Here is a 26,709-nt window from a genome sequence, read left to right as displayed (position 1 = left end):
AGACAACAGCTGTTGGTAATGATTCTACTATTACCACTTAAACCTCCTCTAGACCCATCTTTTGTTTCTTTTACTTGTCCCATTACCAATCCCTTTTTGCCTTGCAGCCTCATCCCTTTTGTCTCCTGCCTTCCACCCTATCACAGACGTTCCCTTTTGTTCGTTCCATCATCTCACCCCTTTCCCTGCCTCTGTACTTCCTTAAAACTTATTACATCTTCACTTTTTCTAGTTCAGATGAAATGTCATCGATGAATTGGGATGAATTTTTCCTGCTCCATGGAGACAAGGTTGTGTAGTATAATGTGTTATATTGAATATTGGGTTGTTAATGGGTTAATTCTAATTGGTTAATATGTTAATCCTACTGTGCACCTCATCACAGGTAGTGATGTAACACCATTCAGTGTCATGGAAGGTGTAAGCCAGAGCAGTAAGATGTGTTTCAATAAAGCTCCTGTTTCACATACCTCTGCAGACTCATTACGTCTTCTGTATGAGTCTAACAATACCAAGAATATTACAGGTTGGAGGTGGGGGGGTAGGCGCGGGGAGCTTCGGGTCGGTTCCTGCCTCTGAGGGAGCCTCCCGGGGGGGACAGGGAAGAAAGTTGGCAGCCTGCTCCAATGAGGCAGGCAGCCAATTACACCACTTAAGGGCCCAATTAGGGGCCATTTGCCAATGGAGATAGGATTTTCTGGCCATTGGAGTGACTCCCCACCGTGTGCAGGGTACACCAACTCTCTGGAGGCGGCCTCCCAGCGGCAGGTTGAAGGGCCATCGACATCTCCTTTAAACCTCCTCTGCTCCCCTCCACAATGATGGCCTAGCGGCTATGGCCACACTCACTTTTAACAATTTTAGAAGTCTTCAGAGGAAGCCTCCATCGTGAAGCGCGCATGTAGTCTCCCACCTACATTACTAAGATCTTAAAGTGACATCACTCTTAAAGGCAATGACAATATCAGATAAACAGAAATCCAATGGTGTCATGGACCTGGGGATTCCTTGTAAACAATGTGCATCAGCATGCACTCCAAACTGAAAACCTATAATGTGACACAAAAACAGTGGATTGCTGAGTGACTGGATCGAACATTTTGCCTCTCTGACTAATACTTGCACAAACATATAGCCAATCTAAATGTGGAATCCCAAGGGGCCAAACTACTTCCCCATTCCTAACTGCACAGAATTCCAGCAGGAAAATACCTTTCTTGTTACTTACACCATATAGAATTACCAATGCTAGTATATAATGCAGAAAGCATCTGGTTTTTAATGCTCAGCACCACACTAAATCGAATCAATCCGCTGCCATAATTCTCCTGAGATTGAAGTCTAAAGCAGGTTAAAAAGGCTCCCCAGGGATACACAATATTTATCTCAGCATGCAAAAGGGGACTAGTGAGAAGATTTGTGAGGCATTGACAATCATTATGAGGGAGTCATTCCACACAAAGAGGTACCAATAAATTAGAAAAAGATCAATGTGGTGCCCATATTCAAAAAGAGCAAATTAGATGCAGTCAACTACAAATGAAATAATCTTAATTCAATCCCATATAAAATAATGTCATCAATTATCAGATGTAAAACTGAAGGTGACTGTACAATAATAATTAACAGCAGTCAAGGAATTCAGAATTTTAAAGCTGTGACAATTCAAAGGTAAGGTATGGATAAAAAAAAATTGGCTGAAGGGTAGAAAATAGTAAGTACTTGTTAGTGGAGTAAAATTGGGGCGGAAGGAGGAGTACTGAGTGGGGTGTCCACAGGTAAGTTTTAGGACAATTACTGTTTCTAATTTACATTAAATTTGGACTCAAAAACCCAGAACAAACTGCTTAGATTTGAAGATGATACCAAACTAGGAAGAGCAGTGAAATTGGAGGAGGCAGCTCAGAAATTACTGAATAAGCTGGTAAAATATATGTATAAGCAAACCAAACAATGGCAGAAGATGTTTAATACAGATAAATATAAAGTAGTACACATTGAGAGGGAAAATGGGGAACATGTGTAGTCCATGAATGGTCTGGAAATAACTAACGGGGAAACTGAAAAAGGCTCTAGAAATCTGAGTAGACTCAGTGTTCAAAATGTCTGACCAATGCACAGCAGAAATCAACAAAGGTAACAGAATGTTGAACTACATAGTCAAAAGAGAAGAATACAAGTCAGAAGTTGTGATCTCATCTGGAAGTGTGGCTTCCATTCATCTCTCCTAGACATAACACCAGCAAACAGGTGGAAACCAGGTCAACCTGGTTCTTAGGCACATTGACCACCAAACTCAATCAGAACAAGAGTTGAAAGCTGTTGTATGATTGCCTTTAAGAGTGATGTCCCTTTAAGATCTTAGTATGGAAATAAGCTAAGTAGCAGGACATAGTCATATGACTCCAAATCAGAGTCACTCTGCAACTGTGACACCCAGAGTAAGAACATAGAACATAGAACATAGAAAATACAGCACAGAACAGGCCCTTCGGCCCACGATGTTGTGCCGATCCCTTGTCCTCTGTCAAGGACAATTTAATCTATACCCCATCATTCTCCTTTATCCATATACCTATCTAAAAGCCGTTTGAAAGTCCCTAAAGTTTCTGACTCAACAACTTCCCCAGGCAAGGCATTCCATGCCCCGACCACTCTCTGGGTAAAGAACCTTCCCCTGACATCCCCCCTATATCTCCCACCCTTCACCTTAAATTTATGACCCCTTGTAACGCTTTGCTCCACCCGGGGAAAAAGTTTCTGACTGTCTACCCTATCTATTCCCCTGATCATCTTATAAACCTCTATCATGTCACCCCTCATCCTTCTCCGTTCTAACGAGAAGAGGCCTAGAATGTTCAGCCTTTCCTCGTAAGACTTATTCTCCATTCCAGGCAACATCCTGGTAAATCTCCTCTGCACCCTCTCCAAGGCTTCCACATCCTTCCTAAAATGAGGCGACCAGAACTGCACACAGTACTCCAAATGAGGCCTTACCAAGGTCCTGTACAGCTGCATCATCACCTCACGGCTCTTAAATTCAATCCCTCTGCCAATGAACGCTAACACCCCATATGCCTTCTTCACAGCCCTATCCACTTGAGTTGCAACTTTCAACGATCTATGCACATAGACCCCAAGGTCTCTCTGCTCCTCCACATGCCCAAGAACCCTACCGTTAACCCAGTATTTTGCATTCGTGTTTGTCCTTCCAAAATGGACGACCTCACACTTTTCAGGGTTAAACTCCATCTGCCACTTTTCAGCCCAGCACTGCAACCTATCCAAGTCCCTTTGCAGACGACAATAGCCCTCCTCGGTATCCACAACTCCACCAACCTTTGTATCATCTGCAAATTTACTGACCCACCCTTCGACTTCCTCATCCAAGTCGTTAATAAAAATCACAAACAGGAGAGGACCCAGAACTGATCCCTGTGGCACGCCACTGGTAACTGGGCTCCAGGCTGAGTATTTACCATCTAAGACCACTCTCTGCCTTCTATCAGTTAGCCAATTCTTAATCCAACTGGACACATTCCCCACTATCCCATGCCTCCTGACTTTCTCCATAAGTCTACCATGGGGGACCTTATCAAATGCCTTACTAAAATCCATGTACACCACATCCACTGGTTTACCCTCATCCACTTGCTTGGTCACCTGCTCAAAGAATTCAATCAGGCTTGTGAGGCAAGACCTACCCCTCACAAAACCGTGCTGACTGTCCCGAATCAAGCAGTGTCTTTCCAGATGCTCAGAAATCCTATCCCTCAGCACCTTTTCCATTAACTTGCCTACCACCGAAGTAAGACTAACTGGCCTGTAATTCCCAGGGTTGTTCCTATTCCCTTTCTTGAACAGGGGCACAACATTTGCCACCCTCCAATCACCTGGTACCACCCCCGTCAACAGAGAAGATGAAAAGATCATTGCCAGCGGCTCTGCAATTTCATCCCTTGCTTCCCATAACATCCTTGGATATACCCCGTCAGGCCCGGGAGACTTGTCTATCTTCAAGTTATTCAAAAACCCCAACACATCTTCCCTCCTAACGAGCACTTCCTCGAGCTTACCAGTCTGTTTCACACCGTCCTCTTCAGTAATACACCCCTTCTCATTCGTAAATACCGAAGAGAAGTACTCATTCAAAACCTCACTTATCTCTTCCGGCTCAACACACAGTCTCCCGCTATTGTCCTTGACCGGACCTACGGTCCCCCTAGTCATCCTCATATTTCTGACATACGCGTAAAAGGCCTTGGGGTTTTCTTTTATCCTACCCGCCAAGCATTTTTCATGCCCTCTCTTAGCTCTCCTAATCCCTTTCTTCAGATCCTTCCTGGCCATCTTGTATCCCTCCAGAGCTATGCCTGTGCCCTTTTTCCTCAACCTTATATACGCATCCTTCTTCTTCCTAACAAGACTCTCAACCTCTCTTGTCAACCACGGTTCCCTCACATGACCATCCCTTCCCTGTCTGACAGGGACATGCTTATCAATGGCCCCTACTATCTGCTCCTTGAAAAAGTTCCACATTTCGACCGTGCCCTTCCCTGCCAGCATATGCTCCCAACTTATGCTCCTCAGTTCCTGCCTGACAGCATCATATCTACCCTTCCCCCAATTGTAAACCTTGCCCTGTTGCACATACCTATCCCTCTCCATTACCACAGTGAATGCTACAGAATTGTGATCACTATCTCCAAAGTGCTCGCCCACCAACAGCTCTATCACTTGCCCTGGTTCATTACCTAGTACCAAATCCAATATTGCCTCCCCTCTGGTCGGGCAGTCTACATACTGAGTCAGAAAAGCTTCCTGGACATACTGCACAAACACTACCCCATCCAAACTATTCGATCTAAAGAGTTGCCAATCAATATTTGGGAAGTTGAAATCCCCCATAATTACTACCCTGTGACTTCTGCTCCTTTCCAAAATCTGTTTCCCAATCTGCTCTTCCACCTCCCTGCTGCTATTGGGGGGCCGATAGAAAACTCCCATCAAGGTGACTGCTCCTTTCCTGTTCCTGACCTCAACCCACAGTGCCTCAGTCGGCAGATCCTCCTCGAAAATTCTTTCAGCAGTTGTTACACTATTTCTAACTAACAATGCCACCCCCCCACCTCTTTTACCACCATTCCTAATCTTATGAAAACATCTATAACCAGGTACCTCCAAGAACCATTCCTCCCCCTCACCTATCCACGTTTCAGTGATGGCCACAACATCGTAGTCCCAAGTGCCCATCCACGCCTTCAATTCACTCACCTTATTCCTGATGCTTCTTGCGTTGAAGTATACGCACTTTAACCCTTCTCCGTGCCCATCTGTCCTCTGCGACAGTGCTACCTTCCCCAATACCTCACTACACTCTTTGTCTTTCTGAGTGGACCCACTGGTCCCTGGACTACAAGTCCGGTTCCCATCCCCCTCCCAAACTAGTTTAAACCCTCCCGAACAGTACTAGCAAACCTCCCTCCCAGGATATTGGTGCCCCTCTGGTTCAGATGCAGCCCGTCCTGTTTGAACAGGTCCCATCTTCCCCAGAATGCAGTCCAATTATCCAAGAACTGGAAGCCCTCCCTCCTACACCATTCCTGCAGCCACGTGTTCAGCTGTGCTCTCTCCCTATTCCTAGCCTCACTATCACGTGGCGCCGGCAACAAACCAGAGATAACAACTCTGTCCGTCCGAGCTTTCAGCTTCCAGCCTAACTCCCTAAACTCACTTCTAACATCTGTGCCACCCTTCCTTCCTACGTCGTTGGTGCCAATGTGCACCACGACCTCTGGCTGCTCCCCCTCCCCTTTAAGGATCCTGAAGACGCGATCACAAACATCACGGACCCTGGCACCAGGGAGGCAACAAATCATCCGTGCGTCTCGCTTGCGCCCACAGAACCGCCTGTCGGTACTCCTCACCATCGAGTCCCCGATGACTAGTGCTCTCCCGTTCTCCCTCCTTCCCTTCTGAGCCACAGTGCAGGACCCCGCGCCAGAGGCCCGTTCACTGCAGCCTGCCCCCGATAGGCCGTCCCCCCCAACAGTATCTAAAACTGTATACTTGTTGCTGAGGGGAACGACCACAGGAGATCCCTGCACTGACCTCTTCCCACCTCTAACTGTTACCCAGCTGCCTTTGTTTTGTGGAGTAACGACATCCCTGTAGCTTCTATCTATCACCCCCTCAGCTTCCCGAATGATCCTCAGTTCATCCAGCTCCAGCTCCAGTTCCCTAACACGGTCTGATAGGAGCTGGAGACGGATGCACTTCCAGCAGGTGAAGTCGGCAGGGTCACCGGAGGTTCCCCTCACCTCGAACATACTGCAGGAGGAGCACTGCACTCCCCTGGCTGCCATTTCTTTTACTCAATTACCCCTTAATTAAGTACAAATATAGATATTAACAAAAACAGTGAAATAGCTTACCTGTTCAGTCCTTTTTGGTTAGAGGAGGAGGGTAAAAAGGGTCTTATTATTAGGTTAGAGGATGAGGATGGGTGGGAGACACTACATGTGTAGTGTCTCGGGTTAACTCTGCTCCGCACCTTTAAAGAAAATACCTACCCAGGAGTCCTTGCTGCCGTCCAGCTTCCGGTTCCTCCCGCGCCAAAAGTAACTTGAACACAAGGAAAACAGTAAGTACAACTTTTAAAACACAGCTCCTGGTGCCTTCACTTACCCACCGAAGAGTCGCTACCTTCTCCTGCTGCTCCGCCGGGAAATGAGGCCGAGTCCACGGAGCTCCGCACCTTTAAAGAAAATACCTACCCAGGAGTCCTTGCTGCCGTCCAGCTTCCGTAAGGTTCTGTAAATAGTTAGCTCTGTACTGCATATAATAGTCTAGCTGTAATAAACCTGTTTGAGATCTTTAACTAACTGGACTCCACAAATCTCATTTATGTTGCGTCAGACAACATAAAATAACTCATTACATGGTGGCAGCTGTGGTGAGAAGACAAAGTCTGAGGTTGAAGACCACAGGTAAAACAGCTCTGAAAATGACCTTTCCTCCAGCCAGTAGAGAGAAATTTCAAGAAAAATACTGGCTCAAATAGTGAAAAAAAACTTACCTCAAGCTGTAGAAGACAAAGCACATAACGACAGGCTGCAAGTAAATCTGGTGACTCATTGTGCTGACGGGTGAGGGATATTGCTTTTAAAAAAAAGCCTTGAAGTTCTCCAAAGGATTTTTTTCAAAAGCTCCGTGTAGGAAAAAAACCTAGAAGATCCGACTCCTTTCCCCAGGTGATCAAGGTTGCAACATTGCAGGAGGCGTCCATTAGAAAACATGCGGGAAAACCCAGATCACTGCAGAGCCTTCATCCACGCAGACAACGTTTTTAAAAAAAACATTAAACTACTCGAGCATGAAGGAGAGCTTCCATTCACGAAGTACAGTTAAAACCATTAAACCACTGGAGTGTGAAGAACATAAAAAACTCTTTAAAAAACTAACTGAACTGCCGATCGAACAGTTGTGTAAACAAAGCAGGCTTAAGTGCTGGAAGCAATATAAACACACAGCACTAGCAAACACCTGCTCCTGTCAATCAAAGCAGCGAGTATAAATAACAGAGAGTCTCTTAAAGCGGAAACAGTGCAGAGTCATAAAACAAGTCTCAAGTTGTAAAGCAAAAGAATAACAGAAATATGGATAGCAAATTTCCCAGCATGAACTGGAAGGCATTAGATATCCTATCCGAGCTCCAACTGTTCAAACAAAGAATGCAGTTATTTTTCACAGATCAAATAATTATAGAAGCAGAAAAACAGGCTGTAAAAATACTAATAGCAATTGGGACATAAGGGATTACACAGAATTAATACATCAGGCTTATCTGAAGAGGACCAGGAAGATCCCGCAAAGATATGGAAAGTGCTAGAAGATCAGCTCGGATTACCAGTGAATTTTAGAATTCACCACCTGGAATTGTGTCCTATAGGCAACAGCCACAGGATTCAATAGACCAGTTCATCAGTAGATGCCGTGGGAAGGACAATAAATGCAACTTCTTGGAAACTGAGCTGTAGGACTGGAGCTAGTGATTGTATCGACACCCACTGAAGTGTTTCAGAAAGACCACTTGGGGAAAAAGAAAGGTCACAGTATGGATGCGCTGCTGGAAGACAGCCCGACCATTCCATTAATCTAGTAAACCTTCTCTGTACTGCCTCCAACGCATTTACATCCTTCCTTACCGTACACAGATGTGGTCTCAACAATGCCCTGTACAGCTGAAGCATATCCTCCCTACTTTTGTATTCAACTCCCCTCGCGATAAATGATAACATTCTATTAGCTTTCCTAATTACGTGCTGTACCTGCATACTAACCTTTTATGATTCATGCACTAGGACACCCAGATCCCTCTGCATCTCAGAGCTCTGCAATCTCTCACCATTTAGATAATATGCTTCTTTTCACACTTTCCAACATTATACTCCATTTGCCAGGTATTTGCCACTCACTTAACTTATCTATATCCCTTTGTAGCTCCCTTATGTCCTCTTCACAACTTACTTTCCTACCTATCTTTGTTTCATCAGCAAATTTAGAAACTATACCTTTGGTCCCTTCATCTAAGCCATTTATGTAAATTGTAAAAAGTTGAGGCCCCAGCACAGATCCCTGTGGCACACCACTTGTTACATCTTGTCAACCAGAAAATGACCCAATTATGCCTACTTTCTTTTTCCTCTTAGCCAGCCAATCTTCTATCCATGCCAATATGCTACCCCCTACAGCGGGAGTTTTTATTTTCTGCAATAACCTTTGATGTGGCATCTTATCAAATGCCTTCTGGAAATGTAAGTACAATACATCCACTTTATCCCCTTTATCTACAGCACATGTAACTCCCTCAAAGAACTCCAATAAAATGGTTAGACATGATTTCCCTTTCATAAAACCATGTTGACTCTGCCTGATTACCTTGCATTTTTCTAAATGCCCTGCTATAACATCTTTAATAATAGCTTCTAACATTTTCCCTAAGACAGATGTTGTTAACTGACCTGTAGTTTCCTGCTTTCTGTCTCCCTCCCTTTTTGAATAAAAGAGTTACATTCACTATTTTCCAGTCTAGCTGAACCTTCCCTGAATCTAGGAAATTTTGGAAAATTAAAACTAATGCATCAACTATCTCACTAGCCACTTTTTTTTACACCCTAGGATGAAGTCCATCAGGATCCGGGGACTTGTCAGCCCGCAGCTCCAACTATTTGTTCAGTACCACTTCCCTGGTGATGGTAATTTTCTTGAGTTCCTCCCTCCCTTCCATTTCCTGACTTACAGCTAATACAGGGATGTTACTTGTATCCTCAATAGTGAAGACTGGTTCAAAGTATCTGTTCAATTCATCTGCCATCTCCTTATTATCCATTATTAATTCCCCAGACTCACTTTCTATAGGACCAACGCTCACTTTGTTAACTCTTTTCTTTTTTAAAATATCTATAGAAACTCTTCATATTTCTAGCTAGCTTTCTCTTGTACTCTTATTTTGCCTTCCTTATCAATCTTTGAGTAATTCTTTGCTGTTTTTTATATCCTGTCCAATCTTCTGACCTGCCACCCATCTTTGCACAATTATATGCTTTTTCTTTAAGTTTGATACTATTTTTAATTGCTCGGATAGTGGATCCCACCCTTGGAATTTTTCTTTCTCGTTGAAATGTATCTATTCTATGTATTCTGAAATATCCCCTTAAATGTCTGCCACTGCATCTCTGTTGACCTATCCCTTAACCTAATTTGTTAGTTCACTTTAGCCAGCTCTGCTTTCATGCCCTCATAATTGCCCTTATTTAAGTTTAAAATACTAGTCTTGGACCCACTCTTCTCTCATTCAAACTGAATGTAAAATTCAATCATATTATGATCGCTGCTACCTAGGGGCACCTTAGCTATGAGGTCATTAATTAATCCTATCTCGTTGCACAATACCAGGTCTAGTATAGCCTGCTCTCTGGTTGGCTCCAGAACGTACTATTCCAAGAAATTATCCTGAAAACATTCTATGTATTCCTCATCTAGGCTACCTCTGCCCATCTGATTTTTCCAGTCTATATGTAAGTTAAAATCCCCCATAATTATCACTGTATCTTTCTTACAAGTTGCCATTATTTCTTCCTTTATACCCTGTCCTACAGTGTGGTTAATGTTAGGTGGCCTGTACACTACTCCCACAAGTGGCATCTTGCCTTTATGATTTCTCATCTCTACCCAAACTGCTTCTACATCCTAGTTTCCTGATCTTAGGTCATCCCTCTCTATTGCACTAATACCATCATGAACTAACAGAGCTACACCTCCACCTTTTCCTAGCTTCCTGTCCTTCCTAAATGCCATGTACCCTTCAATATTCAGGTCCCAATCTATGCCATCCTGCAGCCATGTCTCTGTAATGGCTATTAGATTGTACTTATTTATTTCTATTTGCACTCTCGGTTCATCTATTTTGTTTTGAATGCTATGAGCAGTGTATCTTGTAGATGTTACACACTGCCGCCACTGTGCATCGGTGGTGGAGGGAGTGAATGTTTATGGATGGGGTGCCAATCAAGCGGGTTGCTTTGTCCTGGATGGTGTCAAGCTTCTTGAGTGTTGTTAGAGCTGCACCCATTCAGGTAAGTGGACAGTATTCCATCACACTATCTCAGTAGTTCTGGTTTGGAGAGTATCAGCCCCTTTTCAAAGCTGCCACATCAAGAGAATGAGGATTCAAACTCAGATGGTGAAAGTTCTTTGTCAACAGGCAGTGCTTCTTCACATTCAGTGACTCAGAAGAAGATATTGCCATTGTCACTACTGAAAAGTAAAGGATAGCAGTGGGGAGCATTGCCAAGAGGAAATCTCCAAGGACTGGAACACACTCGCAGACTCTGGCTAGCATTAAATGGTGCAATCTGGAAACCCAGCAACAGCACAAATATGCTGTGCCTTCATCTCTGCTATCCAGAGAACCGCCAGCACCACCACGAGCCAACATGGACAGGTACCTCCATGAGGCCAAGTCCTCCTCCCCAACAGGTCCTCGGCCTTGAGCCCAAGACCTTCAGATGCGATGGATGAGGAGAGGCGAAGGGCACGCAGTGTCCTGAAGAGGCAGAGGAGTAATGAGTTGAAGCATCGCCTGTTAGCTCTTCGGGATGAGATACCAGAACTTTCCAAGAATGACAAGACCTCAAAAGCAGTCATCCTGAGAAAATCAACACAGTATGTATGCAGGCTGAAGGTGGAGAAACAGAAACTGAATGCAGAGAGGGAGAATCTTCAGAAAAAACAGCAACAGATGAATCACAGATTCCCGAGCAAGAATTGTCAAACCACCGAAACAATCTATGGACATTTAAGCCTCTGCATGTGTAAATTTCACAATCCCTATCCTTGTACCTGTAAATTTTATAATCTATATCCTGTACGACTAATTTTGATGTTATCTAATTTTATGTAGTTTTACTTTACGAGACTTATCTTTGGAAAGAAAGGGGATGTTGTATGATTGCCTTTAAGAGTGATGTCCCTTTAAGATCTAAGAATGCTAATGAGCTAAGTACGAGGACATAGTCATGTGATTCCAAGCCAGAGTCACTCTGCAACAGTAACACCCAGAGTAAGGTTCTGTAAATAATTAGCTCTGTACTGTATATAATAGCTTAGCTGTAATAAACCTGTTTGAGATTTTTCAACCAACTGGACTCCATGCATCTTATTTATGTTGCATCAGACAACATAACAGAACTCATTACAAAAGCCTTAGGATCCAAGTTTCATTAAAGCGAGATTTCTGAATGTCACAGTTGCTTATAAATGGGAATTGCAATAAACTAAACGTAATGAAACAAACTTTTCGCAATTGGAAATTACAGGAGGAAAAATGGGAATTTGAATTAAACAAGTTGGACATTAAAGAGTACAATTGTATATCTAAACCTCACAATGCTTGCTACTGACATGGTATAAAAAGTAGTTTCATTCTCCAGCATAGATATCACTCAGCCGATTAACAAAAATGTGTCTGCCAAAAATGAATTCCATGGAACTAGATCCCAGTTATTTACACCTAAATACATTTCTCATATCAAGGATATTATAGCACTTCTGAATCACTCTGACCTTATTATAAACTTTTGTAAAATTTATGTTAGGAGCTCAACATTTGTAACAAGATTATTTCCTCCCACCTCGCTTGCTGAACCTGAAATGGGTAAGGCTTGCTGAGAAAGGGACAAAGAGGATGTAAATGGGTACACTGGTAGTCTCAATTCCTGGAATACAACGGATTAAATTTAACATTTGCTGCAATACAATATTCTGCAATATAGTGCTGAGTATTTTTTAATAGGGTTTTCATTTAAACTATGTCATCAGTTACAAGACTGAAGCAGTATTAGAGTATTAACATCTGTACAAATATGCATCATTGACCAGAAACACTGCTTTGCGGAAAAAAAAGGTGCAACTTCAAGAACAGCCCTTAAAATGCACGTGTGGTGCATGGTGTGGGGGGTGGTAAGGAAAAGAAGGAAAATAATAGGAATTAAATCAACACAGATCAAGTTGAGTTTGGAGATTAAAGTTTTCTGCATTGGGCTTAAAGCAATCAGTTTATTTCTATGCAGTTCATATTGCAGTATGCCATTGAGTCACTAGTTTGGAAGCATCATAGGCTCACAGTTTCCTCCTTTTTATGAAAAAGGAGTTCAATGCTCTTTTCTCGTAGATATTTTATGCTTGATGAACAAACATGGCAAATTTTTGTAATTTTGTAATATTTTTGGGGGGACAATACAATTTCTATAACAGGTACGACAGAAAAAACTATCAAACACAACTTGCAGGATCTTTTAGCAACACAGGAACAGGAAATGACCATTTACCTCGCTAGCTTGTTCGACCATTCAATGAGATCATGGCTGATCTGCCATGTAACTCCATTTGAGCCTTTGTCCTATATCCCTTACTAGCCTTGGTTAACAAAAATCTATCCATCTCAGGCTTTAAATTAATAATTGATTTAGCATAAATTGTCATTTGTGCCAGAGAGTTCCAAACTTCTACCAGCCTTTGCATGTAGAAGTGCTTCTTAATTTCACTCCTCAAAGATCTGGCTTTATTTTTTATACTATGTCCCCTTGTCTTAGACTCCCTAACCAGCAGAAATAGTTTCTCTCTATCTACCCTATCTGTCCCCTTAATACCTAGAAAACTTGGATCAACTCACCCCTTAACTTTCTAAATTTCAGGGAATACACCCCTAGTTTGTATAAACTCTCCTTGTCATTTAACCCTTGGAGTCCAGGAATCATTCTCATAAACCTACAAAGTACTACCTCCAATGCCAATATATCCTTCCTAAAGTGTGTTTCCCAGAACTACTCAATCTACTCTAGGTGCGGTCTAACCAGGACTTTGTATAACTGAAGCATAACTTCTACCTCCTTGTATTCTATTCCTCCGGAAATAAAGGCTAGCATTCCGTATACTTGATTGTTTTTCTTTGTACCTGTTTATGACATTTTAATGATATATGTACCTGAACCCCCAAGTCAGCTTTTCACCATTTAGAAAGTTTTTTTTAGAAAGTACTCTGTTCTATCCTTTTTTAGGTCCAAAGTGGATGACCTCACATTTGCCTACATTGAAATCTATTTGCCACAGGTTTGCAAACTTGCTTAAACTATCAATATCTCTTTGTAATTTTATGCTTCCATCCATACTGCTTACAATGCTGCCTATCTTTGTGTCATCAACAAATTTGGATATGTAGATTTCACTGCCATCATCTAAGTTGTTACCAAAAACCATGAATAGTTGAGGCCCTACACAGATCTTGCAGGACACCATTAGTTACATACTGCCAATTACTGCCCATTATCCCTACTCTCAGCCAATTTCCGAACCAGATTAATGATTTGCCTTCAATTCCATAAACTTCAACTTTAGCTGACACTTTCTTATGAGGGACTTTATCAAGTACCTTCTGGAAGTCCATGTAAATAACATCCATAGACATTCCCCTGATCACTACTTTAGTCACCTCTTCAAAAATTTCAATTAGGTTTGCCAGGCATGACCTACCCTTTACACATCCATGCTGGTTTTCTCTGATCAGCTGAAAACTTTCAAGGTACTCAGTCACTATATCTTTAATTATAGATTCCAGAAATTTTCCAACAACAGATTTTAGGCTAACTGGCTAATTGGTTTCCCTCTATTACCTTTCTTAAGTAGTGGGGTGACATGCACATTTTTCCAATCTAAAGGAATGGTTCCTGAATTATGAGAATTTTGGAACATTTTCTGAAGCAGTTGAATAGCTAGGTTCGATTCTTGGTACTGCCTGTGCGGAGTTTGCAAGTTCTCCCTGTGTCTGTGTGGGTTTTCGCCGGGTGCTCCGGTTTCCTCCCACATCCAAAGACTTGCAGGTGATAGGTAAATTGGCTGTTGTAAATTGCCCCTAGTGTAGGGAGGGAATATGGGATTACTGTAGGGTTGTTGGTCGGCACAGACTCGGTGGGCCGAAGGGCCTGTTTCAGTGCTGTATCCCTAAATAAATAAATGAACTGGTATAAATTACTAAGTTTGGCATGGGCCATGCAATTGTTTGTAATCGCTGAAGGAAGAATGTAAAAATCTGAATATAGTCACAAAGTCACAAACTAAAACTTACAGTAAAAACAAGAGAGAGATTATTTTCTTGGATAAATAACTCAATCTGAAATTAAAGATGTGATTTTAACCCTGCCCGCCCAGTGGCCAATTAAAATTGCCTGAGAAACTGATCAGTCAATATCCCATTTTGTTCCTGTTGTCTCCTATTTTAACCTGCTCTTCTGAGGAGACTCCAAGGACGCTGGTGGGGTCCTTTTTCAAATGTGTTAACTATGTTAACTGGTGCCCTGAGCAAGAAAGCCATTGTGGCTTTCCTGGTAGGTGAAGTTAGTAGGAATAGAAGTCGGGTGTGGAGCCCGAAGGAGTAAGAATGCATCTCAGGGACCCACATGGTAATTCAGGAGTGCCTGCCCCAGGTACACCCCTTTTTCTACACTCCCAAAACCAATTTCCCACAACTCAACAGAGCACTGACAACCATTCCTTTGGTCCTGGCCAGTGGCTTCCTGCTGCCTGACATTCCACTGCCACCCACTGGCCAGCTGCCTCTTCCCACCTCTTTCAGGCAGGTAACTGACTGGGGACTTGCAGATGAGGCCCAGGCGATCAAGCTGCCGAGATCAGTGGGGTGTGATGTTCACCTCAATCCCACCACCCAAGTCCTTCTCCCTGTTAAAACTGGACCCTCAGATTATTAAAAATGATAATGGCATTCTTTACACATAATGGGAGTTTCTTCTATAAACAAGACAACTTTAGTTTATTTACGCAGATCACGCTATAGTGAATGACATATGTACACCTTTCTCAAACAGTTAAATCAGTAAGGTTTGGCAAAACACTAATATACACCTGTAAAAACACAAATATTTGCATCAGCATTCATATCTAGGATATACTGTTGCTATGCCTACACAGACTAAGGTTCAGACACAAGTTTCAGACACAACTACTATTTTCATTTCTGTTCTGTAGTATATTGTTGCTTTGAACTTTTTATAGTCAGTTTATTAAATGGTATTTCCAGCACAGAAACAGGCCATTCAGCCCAACATGCCCATGTCAATGCTTTAGTTTCACATTAGCTTCCTGCTGACCTTTTAAAATGAAAATGAAGTTATTTATATCATGTACCAGATTCTAGAAATACAAAGGTCGATTTTACAAATCCCTGCTCCTGGCTTAGTATTTTGTGCATCGGGAGAAACTATCAAGAATAGAGTTACGGATATCAACAGGCCCTGAAAAATTAAAATTAATGGACAGAAAATCCTGTGGGGCCCACTAACCTGCCTGTCCAAATTCCCGATATGCGCTCCTGGTATGAAAAGCTCCATGCTCTATTACCGATTTGTAAAATCAACCCGAAAATGGCATAAGGACGCACACTGGAGTATATTATTTAAACGGTGCTTCAAATGTTACTTGTGATATATTGCTTGACTAATGCAACATGTCCCACATGTATTCAATGTAACCTGCAGTAAATTATAAACAACACTGGGAAATTTAACAAAAGGTTCTTGCTTTATTATACTCAATCTCCACCACCCGCATTCCGCCACCGCACCCCCACCATCCCACCATCAATGTCACTACACTTCAGCAAAAATTTTCTTTCTCAGAGAAAGATGAAAGATTTTTTTTTAAACCTGACCTTGAGCTCAGTACCCACTTTGTTTTTATCCTTCCTCCCCCATACATAGTTCTGCACAGGTTTCTCCCGACGAGTCCTTAACAAGCAAAAGATGTTTTTTATGGTAATTTCTATGAAACTATTTCAGATTAGTAGGTCAAACATTACAATACCACATTGTACTGATATTACTCCTGTACATGTGCCTATTTTTCAGTACAAATTGACAGAGGGTACTATAGCCCATAATATTTTTAAATAATTACTGATTATCCACATTTTGGACTCCCACGCATTTGAGGAATACTTAAAAAGCAATTTTGATTAAGGTGCCAAGGTTCAACAGCGATTATGGCAGCATAAAGGGCTTAAGTAAGTTGAAAATTAATCTCCTGAACATGGTTATATAGTCACATAAACAACGATATATCTCTCTACAAAACAGTTAACTATCCATGAAAACTGCCATTATTGCCCACCCGGACAACCCCGCTAGCCAAATAATGGACACAGAAAGCAACTATCTATATATGGAATTGCTTCTGGTGAATCCAAGGACATGCTATAAGGGTGATACGCCATGGAAGGTGCAGTGTATTATCAGGGCCACTGGTTTATGGTAATGGAATAAGTCAAATTTTGTTTTAATTGCATGCTTTTCTGAGATTTTTAAACGGTATTTTGAGGGAATTAAATTGCATGATTCTGTTGAGTTTTCCATGAAAGTAATGTTGGTAGCCTTGATTATTATAATGATTATATGTTTCTTTAAGGGCTAATTTCATGCTCCCAGGCAGCAAGTTGCAGACACACAGCCCATATTTTTCTCCTCATTAAAATTAATGGATGCAAAATCTCGTGTTCTGTGCCTACAATGCACTCTCTGTGAGCACCATTCCCTGCTGACAGCACAACAGCGCAGAACTGTCCCTTTCATTTTTATCTGTTACCTTTTTTAAAGCTCAAGATACATAGGAAAATGTCAGGCAACAAGCAGAAGATTAAAGATTGCGGCATTTAACAGCAGCGCAGGGGAGGGAAGATCATGAAGCCCTAGGTGTAGCAGTATTATAATGGCCAAGAGTAGAGAAATTGGTGTAGTGTAGGGGGTGCATTAGCACTTGGGATGATGCTCTTGGGGTGTATGAATGGGGAATATTGGGATCTGACAGCTCTGGGGTTGGGGATTCTGAGAAGTGGAATCACAGGTGTGGTTCCAGGGTTTGGGAGCATTGTTCTAGATATGGTAGTACTTGGAGAGGTCTCAAAATATGGAATACTGGGAGAGGGCATTTGATGTCTGGAAGCATTTGGAAGAGGGCTCTAGTCTCTGAGAACACTTACAAAGTAGTTCTGGACTTAGGGTACAAGGAGGGGATTTCTGAAATTATCAGTACTATAATTGCAGTGTCCTGGCAGAATGGGGGGAGATGAGAAGAAGGACTATATCAGAGGACTAAGAATTAGGGGTCCTAGGAACTGGAAGTATTGGGGAGAAAGCAGGGTGTTGGAGCAATGGGAGGGATCTGCTATCTGGGAGTACTGGGAGGAGTGTCATAGAGTTATACAGCACAGAAACAGGGCCTTTAGCCATCGTGTCCATGCTGGCCATCAAGCACCTATCTATTCTAATCCCATTTTCCAGCACTTGGCCCATAGCCTTGTATGCTATGGCGTTTCAAGTGCTCAACTAAATACTTCTTAAATGTTGTGAGGGTTCCTGTCTCTACCACCCCTTTGGATTTCTGGGAACAAGGTCCAACAATAATATGAGGGGATGTCCCATCGCCTGGTAGCACTTGGAGGAGATGTGTTGTGAATCAGTCCTCTGGTCCGCATCTGCCTTTTTGTGTCTCATCTGTTCCTGGTCTCAGGGTCCCTTGCACTCATACCTGTCAGAAAGTTGCAAATTTAAACCAAATTCCAGCATTTAGGGACACAGACTAACACTTCAGTGTAGTATTGAGGGGGGGGGGGTGGTACATTGGTACTGATGTCTTTCCTGTGTAACATTAAACCGAGGCCCCATTTGAGTGCTCAAGTGGGTATGTTTAGAGATACAGCACTGAAACAGGCCCTTCGGCCCACCGAGTCTGTGCCGACCATCAACCACCCATTTATACTAATCCTACACTAATTCCATATTCCTACCACATCCCCGCCTGTCCCTATATTTCCCTACCACCTACCTATACTAGTGGCAATTTATAATGGTCAATTAACCTATCAACCTGCAAGTCTTTGGCATGTGGGAGGAAACCAGAGCACCCGGAGGAAACCCACGCAGACACAGGGAGAACTTGCGAACTCCACACAGGCACTACCCAGAATTGAACCCGGGTCGCTGGAGCTGTGAGGCTGCGGTGCTAACCACTGCGCCGCCCTAATGAAAGATCTTGTGGCACAATTTAAAGAAGAACCATCAGTTCTTCCAGTGTCCTGGCCAGCATTCATCCCTCAACCAACAGTGCCCAAACAGATTAACTGGTCACTTATCTTATTCCTGATTGTGCGACCTTGCTGTGTGTAATTTGGCTGCTACATTTTTCTACAAAGCAATAGTGACTGCACTTCAAAAGTAATTCATTGGCTGTGAAGCACTTTGGGACATCCTCAGGATATGAAAGGTGCCAGATAAATGCAAGTTCTATCTTTCCTGTAAGCATGTTTATATTCAATTAGGTGTATACACACAAGCTCTCATTCCTTTTTACAATTTTCATAGTTTTTGGAATTAAAGGGAAAATACTAAAATAGAGTTGAGCTGAAAATTCGGTGGCACGCAGAACTCCAGTTTTGACTTTCTGTACTGTACTTGAACATCAACAGCTTTTGGAAGTCAAACAAGTGCTGAAGTATGAATGAGCTATGAAAAACTTTCATCTTCAAATTAGTTTTAAATGGATGACTAGATTGCAAAAGATGTGCATTAGCTGCACAGTAACAACTGGGAAGGTTATTAAAAATAAAAGCTATGCGGATTGCTACAAATATGGGATACCATCAGCTGATTTTAAAAGAATTCAGGCACTTCACACTGAATTTCTCAACTGAAAATTTCAAACAAAGAACAAAGAACAGTACAGCACAGTAACAGGCCATTCAGCCCTCCAAGCCTGCGCCGATCTTGATGCCTGCCTAAACTAAAACCTTCTGCACTTCCAGGGACCGTATCCCTCTATTCCCATCCTATTCATGTATTTGTCAAGATGCCTCTTAAACGTCTCTATGGTACCTGCTTCCACCACCTCCCCCGGCAACAAGTTCCAGGCACTCACCACCCTCTGTGTAAAGAACTTGGCTCGCACATCCACTCTAAACTTTGCCCCTCGCACCTTAACCCAATGTCCCCTAGTAACTGACTCTTCCACCCTGGGAAAAGACTATCCACTCTGTCCATGCCGCTTATAACTTTGTAAACCTCTATCATGTCGCCCCTCCACCTCCGTCGTTCCAGTGAAAACAATCCAAGTTTATCCAACCTCTCCTCATAGCTAATGCCCTCCAGACCAGGCAACATCCTGGTAAACCTCTTCTGTACCCTCTCTAAAGCCTCCACGTCCTTCTGGTAGTGTGGCGACCAGAATTGCACGCAATATTCTAAGTGTGGCCTAACTAAAGTTCTGTACAGCAGCAGCATGACTTGCCTATTTTTATACTCTATGCCCCGCCCGATGAAGGCAAGCATGCCGTATGCCTTCTTGACTACCTTATCCACCTGCGTTGCCACTTTCAGTGACCAGTGGACCTGTACGCCCAGATCTCTCTGCCTGTCAATGCTCCTAAGGGTTCTGCCATTTACTGCATACTTCCCACCTGCATTAGATCTTCCAAAATGCATTACCTCACATTTGTTCAGCAGGTCATTCTTGTTCGGAAAAGAAACCTTGTATAATATTACAGCTAAAACATTTGAAAACCATTAAGTATAGAGTCAGATATTGAGATAATGCTTATTAGTGTTTGGAAGTCTCTCTCAGTTTGCAGATTCCTTGGATTCCATCTATTGCCTAGGTAAAAACATTGTCCCTATTCCAGTTTCAGGGCTCTCCCTTCTCCCAGACTGAGAGGTTTTATGTATCCCCATCCCAATTTCAAAGGTCACTCCTTCCATTCTCTCAGTTTCAGGGGGCTTAGTTCTCCAGGGGTGATGTTTGCTTTGCAGGGATCCTGTGCAAAAGCTGGGTTAAGGGACAGGATCCACTCAATGTCCTTGTTTATGCACTGCATGGGTTCTAACAATATCCATGATATCACCGAAGATGGAGAAGATTCATACAAACTGGTTGTTCAGAAATGGAATACATTAAGTTGAAAACTAAGCCAGCCAAGACAGACCTATGCTGTCAGTGGTGGCCAGTTATGGGGAGTGGATCCACATAGGACCTTTGACTGGCTCAGTGTCCATAAAATTGCCACTGCCCTCTGCCAGTTTCTGGGGTTCACCCTCCCAGTCTGATATCTCCCTATTCCACTTTCTAAGGTTGTCCTTCTCCTTTTCCCAGTATTGAGGGCGAGGGGAACTCCCTTCTCTTTGCCCCACTCTGAGGGAATCCCCTCTCCTTGCACCAGTCTCAGTGGGATTTCCCCCGCTCCTGGCCCCAGTCTGAATAGGATCTTACACCCTCTTCCTACTATAGTCCCAGTTGGATCTCCCCCCTCTGCATGTCCCAGCCTCAGTGGGATCTCCCCCTCTCCCCTGTTTCAGTGGGATCTCCCTCTCTCATTGCCTCAATCTTATTAGGATCTCTCCTTGCCCCATTCTCAGGGAGATCTCACCGTCCTCTCCATGCCCCTGTTTCAGGGGAATGACCCTCTCTCTGTGCCTCAGTTTCAGTGGGATCTTCCACGTCATTGCCCCAGTCTCAGGGATCTCCCCCATCTCCATGCCCCAGTCTCAGTGGGATCGCCCCGCTTGCCTTGCCTCAGTCTCAGTGGGATCTCCCTCCACCCCTTGCCCCAGTCTCAGTGGGAACTACCCCCTTCTCCTTGCTCCAGTCTCAGTGGGAACTCCCCGCTCTCTTTGCCCCAGTTAGCGGGATCTCTTCCCTTTCCTTGTACCAGTCAGGGTGAGCTAACCCTCTCCGTAACCCAGTCACTGTGATACCCCTGCTCTCCTTGTCCCAGTTAGTGGGAACACCCCGCTCCATGCCCCAGTCAGGGTGATCTCCCCCCTCTACATGCCCCAGTCAGGGTGATCTCCCCTCTTTCCTTGCCCCAGTCTCAGGTGATCTCCCCCCTCTACATGCCCCAGTCAGGGCGATCTCCCCTCTTTCCTTGCCCCAGTCTCAGGTGATCTCTCCCCTCTCCTTGCCCCAGTCCAGTTGTTCTCCCCCTCTCCATGCCCTAGTCTCAGGGTGATCTCCCACTCTCCTTGCCCCAGTCTCAGGGTGATCTCCCCCCTCTCCTTGCCCCAGTCCGGTTGTTCTCCCACTCTCCATGCCCCAGTCTCTCAGGCTGCTCTTACCTGTAGGCTCTTGAAGCTCGCGCTCAGGTGTGCGATGTGCAGCGCGAGGCAGCGCGAGGTGCACCTGGCCCGCGAGACACTCGGTGCCGCCGCGCCAGTCCCCGGCCGCCGCCCGCTGCCCAGCGGCAGCACCGAGCACAGCAACCCGGGGAGCAGCATCCACAACCCGCTCGGCATCCTTCCGTCCGACTAGCGAGAAACACACACCAAGTGACAACACAGCAAGCTGCACCTTTCCGTCCTCCTGTTGCTGCTGCAGCCGCTGCTGTCAAGATTCTCTGCTGCAAGCAGGCAGGCAGCGCAACTTTGTGTATTAAAAGAGACCAAAGCTGCAGCATGTGTGTTCTGTCCTCGACTCCTCGGTCAAACCACGCCCCCACCCCACCCCATCTTCCAGCATCCACACCCCCTGGATGAACGTGTAGCTGTGGCTCAGTTGGTACTATCGCCCCGTGTCACAAGGTTGTAGGTTTAAGTCTCAGTCCAGAAACTTAAGTACAGGAATGCAGGCTGGCACTGCATTGCAGTACTCGGGGAGTGCTGTACTGTCCAAGGTGCCAACTTTCAACTGTTAAACCGAGGCCCCATCCGTTCTCTCCGATGGACGTAAACGATCCCATAGCACTATCTTGAAGAAGAGCAGTGGAGATATCACCAGTGTTTTGGCCAATACTTATCCCACAATTTTACTAAAAAACATATTCTCTGGTCATTATCACATTGCTATTTGTGGAACTTTGTGCGTAAATTCGCTGCCCTGTTACAGCAATGACTATACTTCAAAAGCGCTTCATGGGTTGTAAAATGCTTTTTGAAAGCAGCTATGTAAATCCAAGTCTTTCTTTAATACTCAATGTACCTAGTGTGTCTTTAAATATGATGAATGTAGGATAGCTCTTAATTATTTCATTCTATATATGGCGTGGAATATCTGTTGGAATGACACAGTTGGTTTTGTAACACAGTGGCTTGTTATTTTCCTAAGTGAGTCACCTATGACCCTATTGAATCTTGACACATTGGACCTATTCCCACCCACACTCCAGAAGTTAGCCTCCCTGCCCAGGAAATGTTTGATTCAGGCCTGTGACAGCCTATTTCAAGGGTTACAGCAGCCCTCCAAAATGCAGCCCTTTTTCTTGCTGGTTAAGCTTTGTAATGCATAATTTTGCAGTCTTGTTTAAGGCTTACAAAAATGGGCTTTCATAGTTGTCCAGCTACTGCGGAGGACAAAGTTGAATTTGGTGTTTTGACCTGCTGGATATTGCTTACCTATGAAATGGACAGGTAAATGTCTCTTCCACAAGTGCTATTTCCCTGGCTCTAAAACAATTACTGTGATGATATCCTCAGGGATATTGGCAGTGTTGTCACTGTTTTGAGGCCCTTTCTCCACTATCTGTTTGGATGCTGGCACTTTGAAAAATGTTGCAAGCAACGATGATCTTAGACATTCGGCCAGGATCTTGCCAGAAGATCCACCTCCCCTTCCCCAAACTATCTAGGCATCCAAAAAACTGTTTTGAAATGCCAATAATTTGCTCAATGATTACCTTGGGAGATGCAGGGATATTGCTGTATCTGTATTTACTTTATGACCACGGGTATTATCCCCGAGTATAAGCTATGACTCCTGGGACCACCCATCAAGCCTGCCTTCTCTTTTAAATAACTGGGGCACAGAAAATTTGACTTAAACATGAGCGCTGCCTGGGACCACTTGAAGCAGAGGAAGATGCAAAATTATAGGAAGTGAACAGGACAAAGTTATTAGTTTTGTATTTCTGGAGCAAAATGCTACATAAACACGATAGGCCAAATGGCCTTCTGTGATACAAAGTTCTGTGGTTATAAGGGAAGCAGGCTTTGATCTGCATAATCCTGCGCTGCTGGTCACCAACCACCTGAAAGTTGGTGGAGTGGAAGCCTTTTTAGTTCATGAACACCATGGTATTGTGTGTAAGGGCCTGGAAGACTACAAAGGTGCCATCAGAATACAGGCACAAAATTTAAAATTACACATATCGCTTCCAAATGCTGCCTGCCCACCAAGTTCCCCCACCCACCTCCAATGTTATCACAGTTATTCCTGGAAGAATACATAGGCATACTTAGGCATAGGCTGGTGCCTTACACTGTGAAAGACCTGCCTTCAGTGAATGCATCCCAATCTGGAGTTTCCGTTGCAAAATAAATTTTCCATTTCAGTAAAATGAGGTTTGTGCTGTTCCAATATTTGGCCAACCGTAACTCTAACTATAGTCCTAAATCTAATCCTAAATCTAGAACTCTTAAGATAACCTAAATCTAACCCTTCTCCAAAACATAACTCTAACAATGAATGCTAATTCTAACTTTAACTTTAACCCAAAACCTAAACTTAAATCTAACCCTTAACCTGACACAAAAACCCCAATCCTGACACAAAACTCCAACTTGAAAATACTCCAAACCCCACAACTGCAAATCTAAGTTCCTCAAACCTAAATCCTCACCCTGATCTTGACCTGTACCCTAACTCTAACCCTAAAATAGTCTCAAATCTATCCTCTCAATCCTAATCTTAATTCCGACTATAACCCAAAACACTAACCCTAAAATGCCCTCTCAAAGAGTCCCCCAACCCTGATGCTTATCCTGACCCTCACCCTCCCTGCACCGACTGTAACCTGAAACTGTAACCCGAAACCCTAACCATAAAATACTTCTCATCTCCCCAATTGTTACCCTAACAACCCTGCAACCTAACCTGAAACCTTAACCTTTAAGTACTTTCCCATTTCTACCTACCTACTCAAGACTTACCTGACCTAAAACCCAACCCTAAAATAACCCCAACTCTACAAAAACACAATCTTAATTCTAATTAGAAAAGCTGGAGTTATTCTTCTCAAAAAGTGAAGATTGAGAGGAGATTTGATAGACGTGCTCAAAATCATGAGGGCTCTAGACAGAGTAGATGGAGAGAAACTGTTCCCATTGACAGAAGGGTCGAGAACCAAAGGACACAGATTTAAGATGATTGGCAAAAGAACCAAAGGCAAAATGAGGAAAAACATTTTTACACAGCAAGTGGCTACAATCTGGAATGCAATGCCTGATAGGGCGGTGGAGGCAGATTCACACAGTCATGCGTTCAAAAGGGAGTTCGATAAGCACCTGAAGGAAAAAATCTGCAGGGTTACTGGGAAAGGGCGGGGGAGTGGGACTAGCTGAGTTACTCCTGCAGAGAGCTGGCATAGGCTATGATTCTATGATTCTAAGTAAAGGCCTGCTTGGGTATGAATTGAAACCCGACCCGAGCCCGACAGAACCACATCCGACCTGAGCCCAACCTGGCCCGAGTCCTTTGATTTTTTTCCCACACCCGACCTGACCCAACTACTGGAATGAAGTTGATTATATCAAAGAGGTTGTGCTGTTCCTCGGATGGAATTGCTCGCTGCAGACTAGTCTGGCATCCGGATGCACATTTCCCTCCTTGATGTCCTGGCTGTTCCAATTTTGAAGCTTTTTCCTCCCTGATCAAAAGGTCGTGTCTGACCCTGTCCGACCCGATCCCAGCCCGAATGCTGGACCTGGAAAAGAGACCCAACCCGACCCGAATCCGACACATGTTGTCGGGTCTGGTTGAGTTTGGGTTGGGTAGCCATCCTGTAATTCTAATACTGACTCTAACCACCCAAACTATGGTCCTGATCCAGACCTACCCTCTTATTCCCCAATTTCTAATGCTAAAACTCACCCCAATAGACGCGGACCTAACTTGCAACACATAAGTAAGCTGCATCCCTTGAGCAAATAACGCTAATCAGAAAGGCATAATCTGGTAGGGACTGGAAACAACCTCATTACAGTAACCTGAGCTGAGGATGTAAATCAACCAGATATTGGCAAAAAAAACTGGAAACAAAGTAATAAAAGTTTGAACCAAATCGAAGTGATCAGGCTCCATTTCAACAGTAACTCGATAAATAAATGGGAATATAAACAGAAGGGGAGACAACTATATACCTCCCTGTACCACCTAACCAAACCATAACTGTAAACCACTAAACCTAATCTCTGCCTCTAACTAAATAACTCATTTTCAACACGTGATATTACCCAACAGTGTATTATCTCATTTCATTCTGTGACCGCCTGTGACCAAACATAAATACTGGCACATTTTCCAAGAGTACAAAATAATCCAATATTGGATTTCAATTTAAAATATTCTATTCAACAAAAGATGATCAGTTGTGAGGGAAAAAAATATATTTGCACACTTTTACATTCAAAGCATCAAGAACTTCCTGTTTAAATATAGCATGATTCAGATGCACCCTATTGTGCCTTAGATTGGTTCCAGATAGGCATTTCCATTTTCCACACAAACTACTTTGTAGCCATTCTTATCGAGACTCCAAGTTGTTGATTATTGTCAAGTTTTATGCTTTCTCTAGCAGCCAAAAATGACAGTCTGAACAAATTTCTCTTAGGACTCCTGTAATTGTCAGAGAGAATGTTGAAGAGTGAATTGTGTACCAGATAGTCTTACTGTTTCTATTCATCTTACGCAGTCTGTTCTTAGAAGTGGCTTTCAATTCCAAAATATTTTTTTTTGTTAAATGTTTCCCTGCGCTCTCAAAAAAGCAAAACAAAGTCACTCAGCTAAAATTAGAACTTAAAGGATTTATTCTGGATATAAATTTGTATTCTTTTTCAAGAATTATACCACATATATGAAATATTGTAACACATATAGAGTCTACAGTGTGATAAGGTATACTTAGTGAGATATTCAAAGCTGAGGATAGAATTAAGGATATCACATACACAAGAAACTAAATTGACATTTTCCAGAACCTCATAAATTTAAATATCATGTCTGAGGACAGGAAAATTCCTCATGAAGCCCCAAAACTCTAAATTAATAGTTGAGATATGAATCAATGAATTATAGATCCGTTAGTCTTAAGAACACATTTCAAGATGG

At 43.3% G+C, this 26,709-nt stretch overlaps 1 protein-coding gene across 5 annotated transcripts in view; it reads right to left on the bottom strand.

The window, feature by feature from the left end:
* anos1b (anosmin 1b) overlaps window positions 1–26,709 on the bottom strand; it is a 238,847-nt gene that overhangs the window by 176,168 nt on the left and 35,970 nt on the right. For 4 of the 5 annotated variants that reach the window (XM_068042436.1, XM_068042438.1, XM_068042440.1 and 1 more), the window contains exon 1: window positions 21,729–22,041. The exons of the other annotated variant lie outside the window; for it this stretch is intronic. In XM_068042436.1, the coding sequence (XP_067898537.1) occupies window positions 21,729–21,905 (177 nt within the window). In that variant the 5' untranslated portion in view covers window positions 21,906–22,041. Of the gene's footprint in view, window positions 1–21,728; window positions 22,042–26,709 lie in introns of those variants that run through there. 5 annotated transcript variants of the gene reach the window in all.

The sequence above is a fragment of the Heterodontus francisci genome, chromosome 11, assembly GCF_036365525.1.
Source record: "Heterodontus francisci isolate sHetFra1 chromosome 11, sHetFra1.hap1, whole genome shotgun sequence".
Classification (NCBI taxonomy): domain Eukaryota; kingdom Metazoa; phylum Chordata; class Chondrichthyes; order Heterodontiformes; family Heterodontidae; genus Heterodontus; species Heterodontus francisci.
This window is presented reverse-complemented; position numbering and strand designations above follow the sequence as displayed.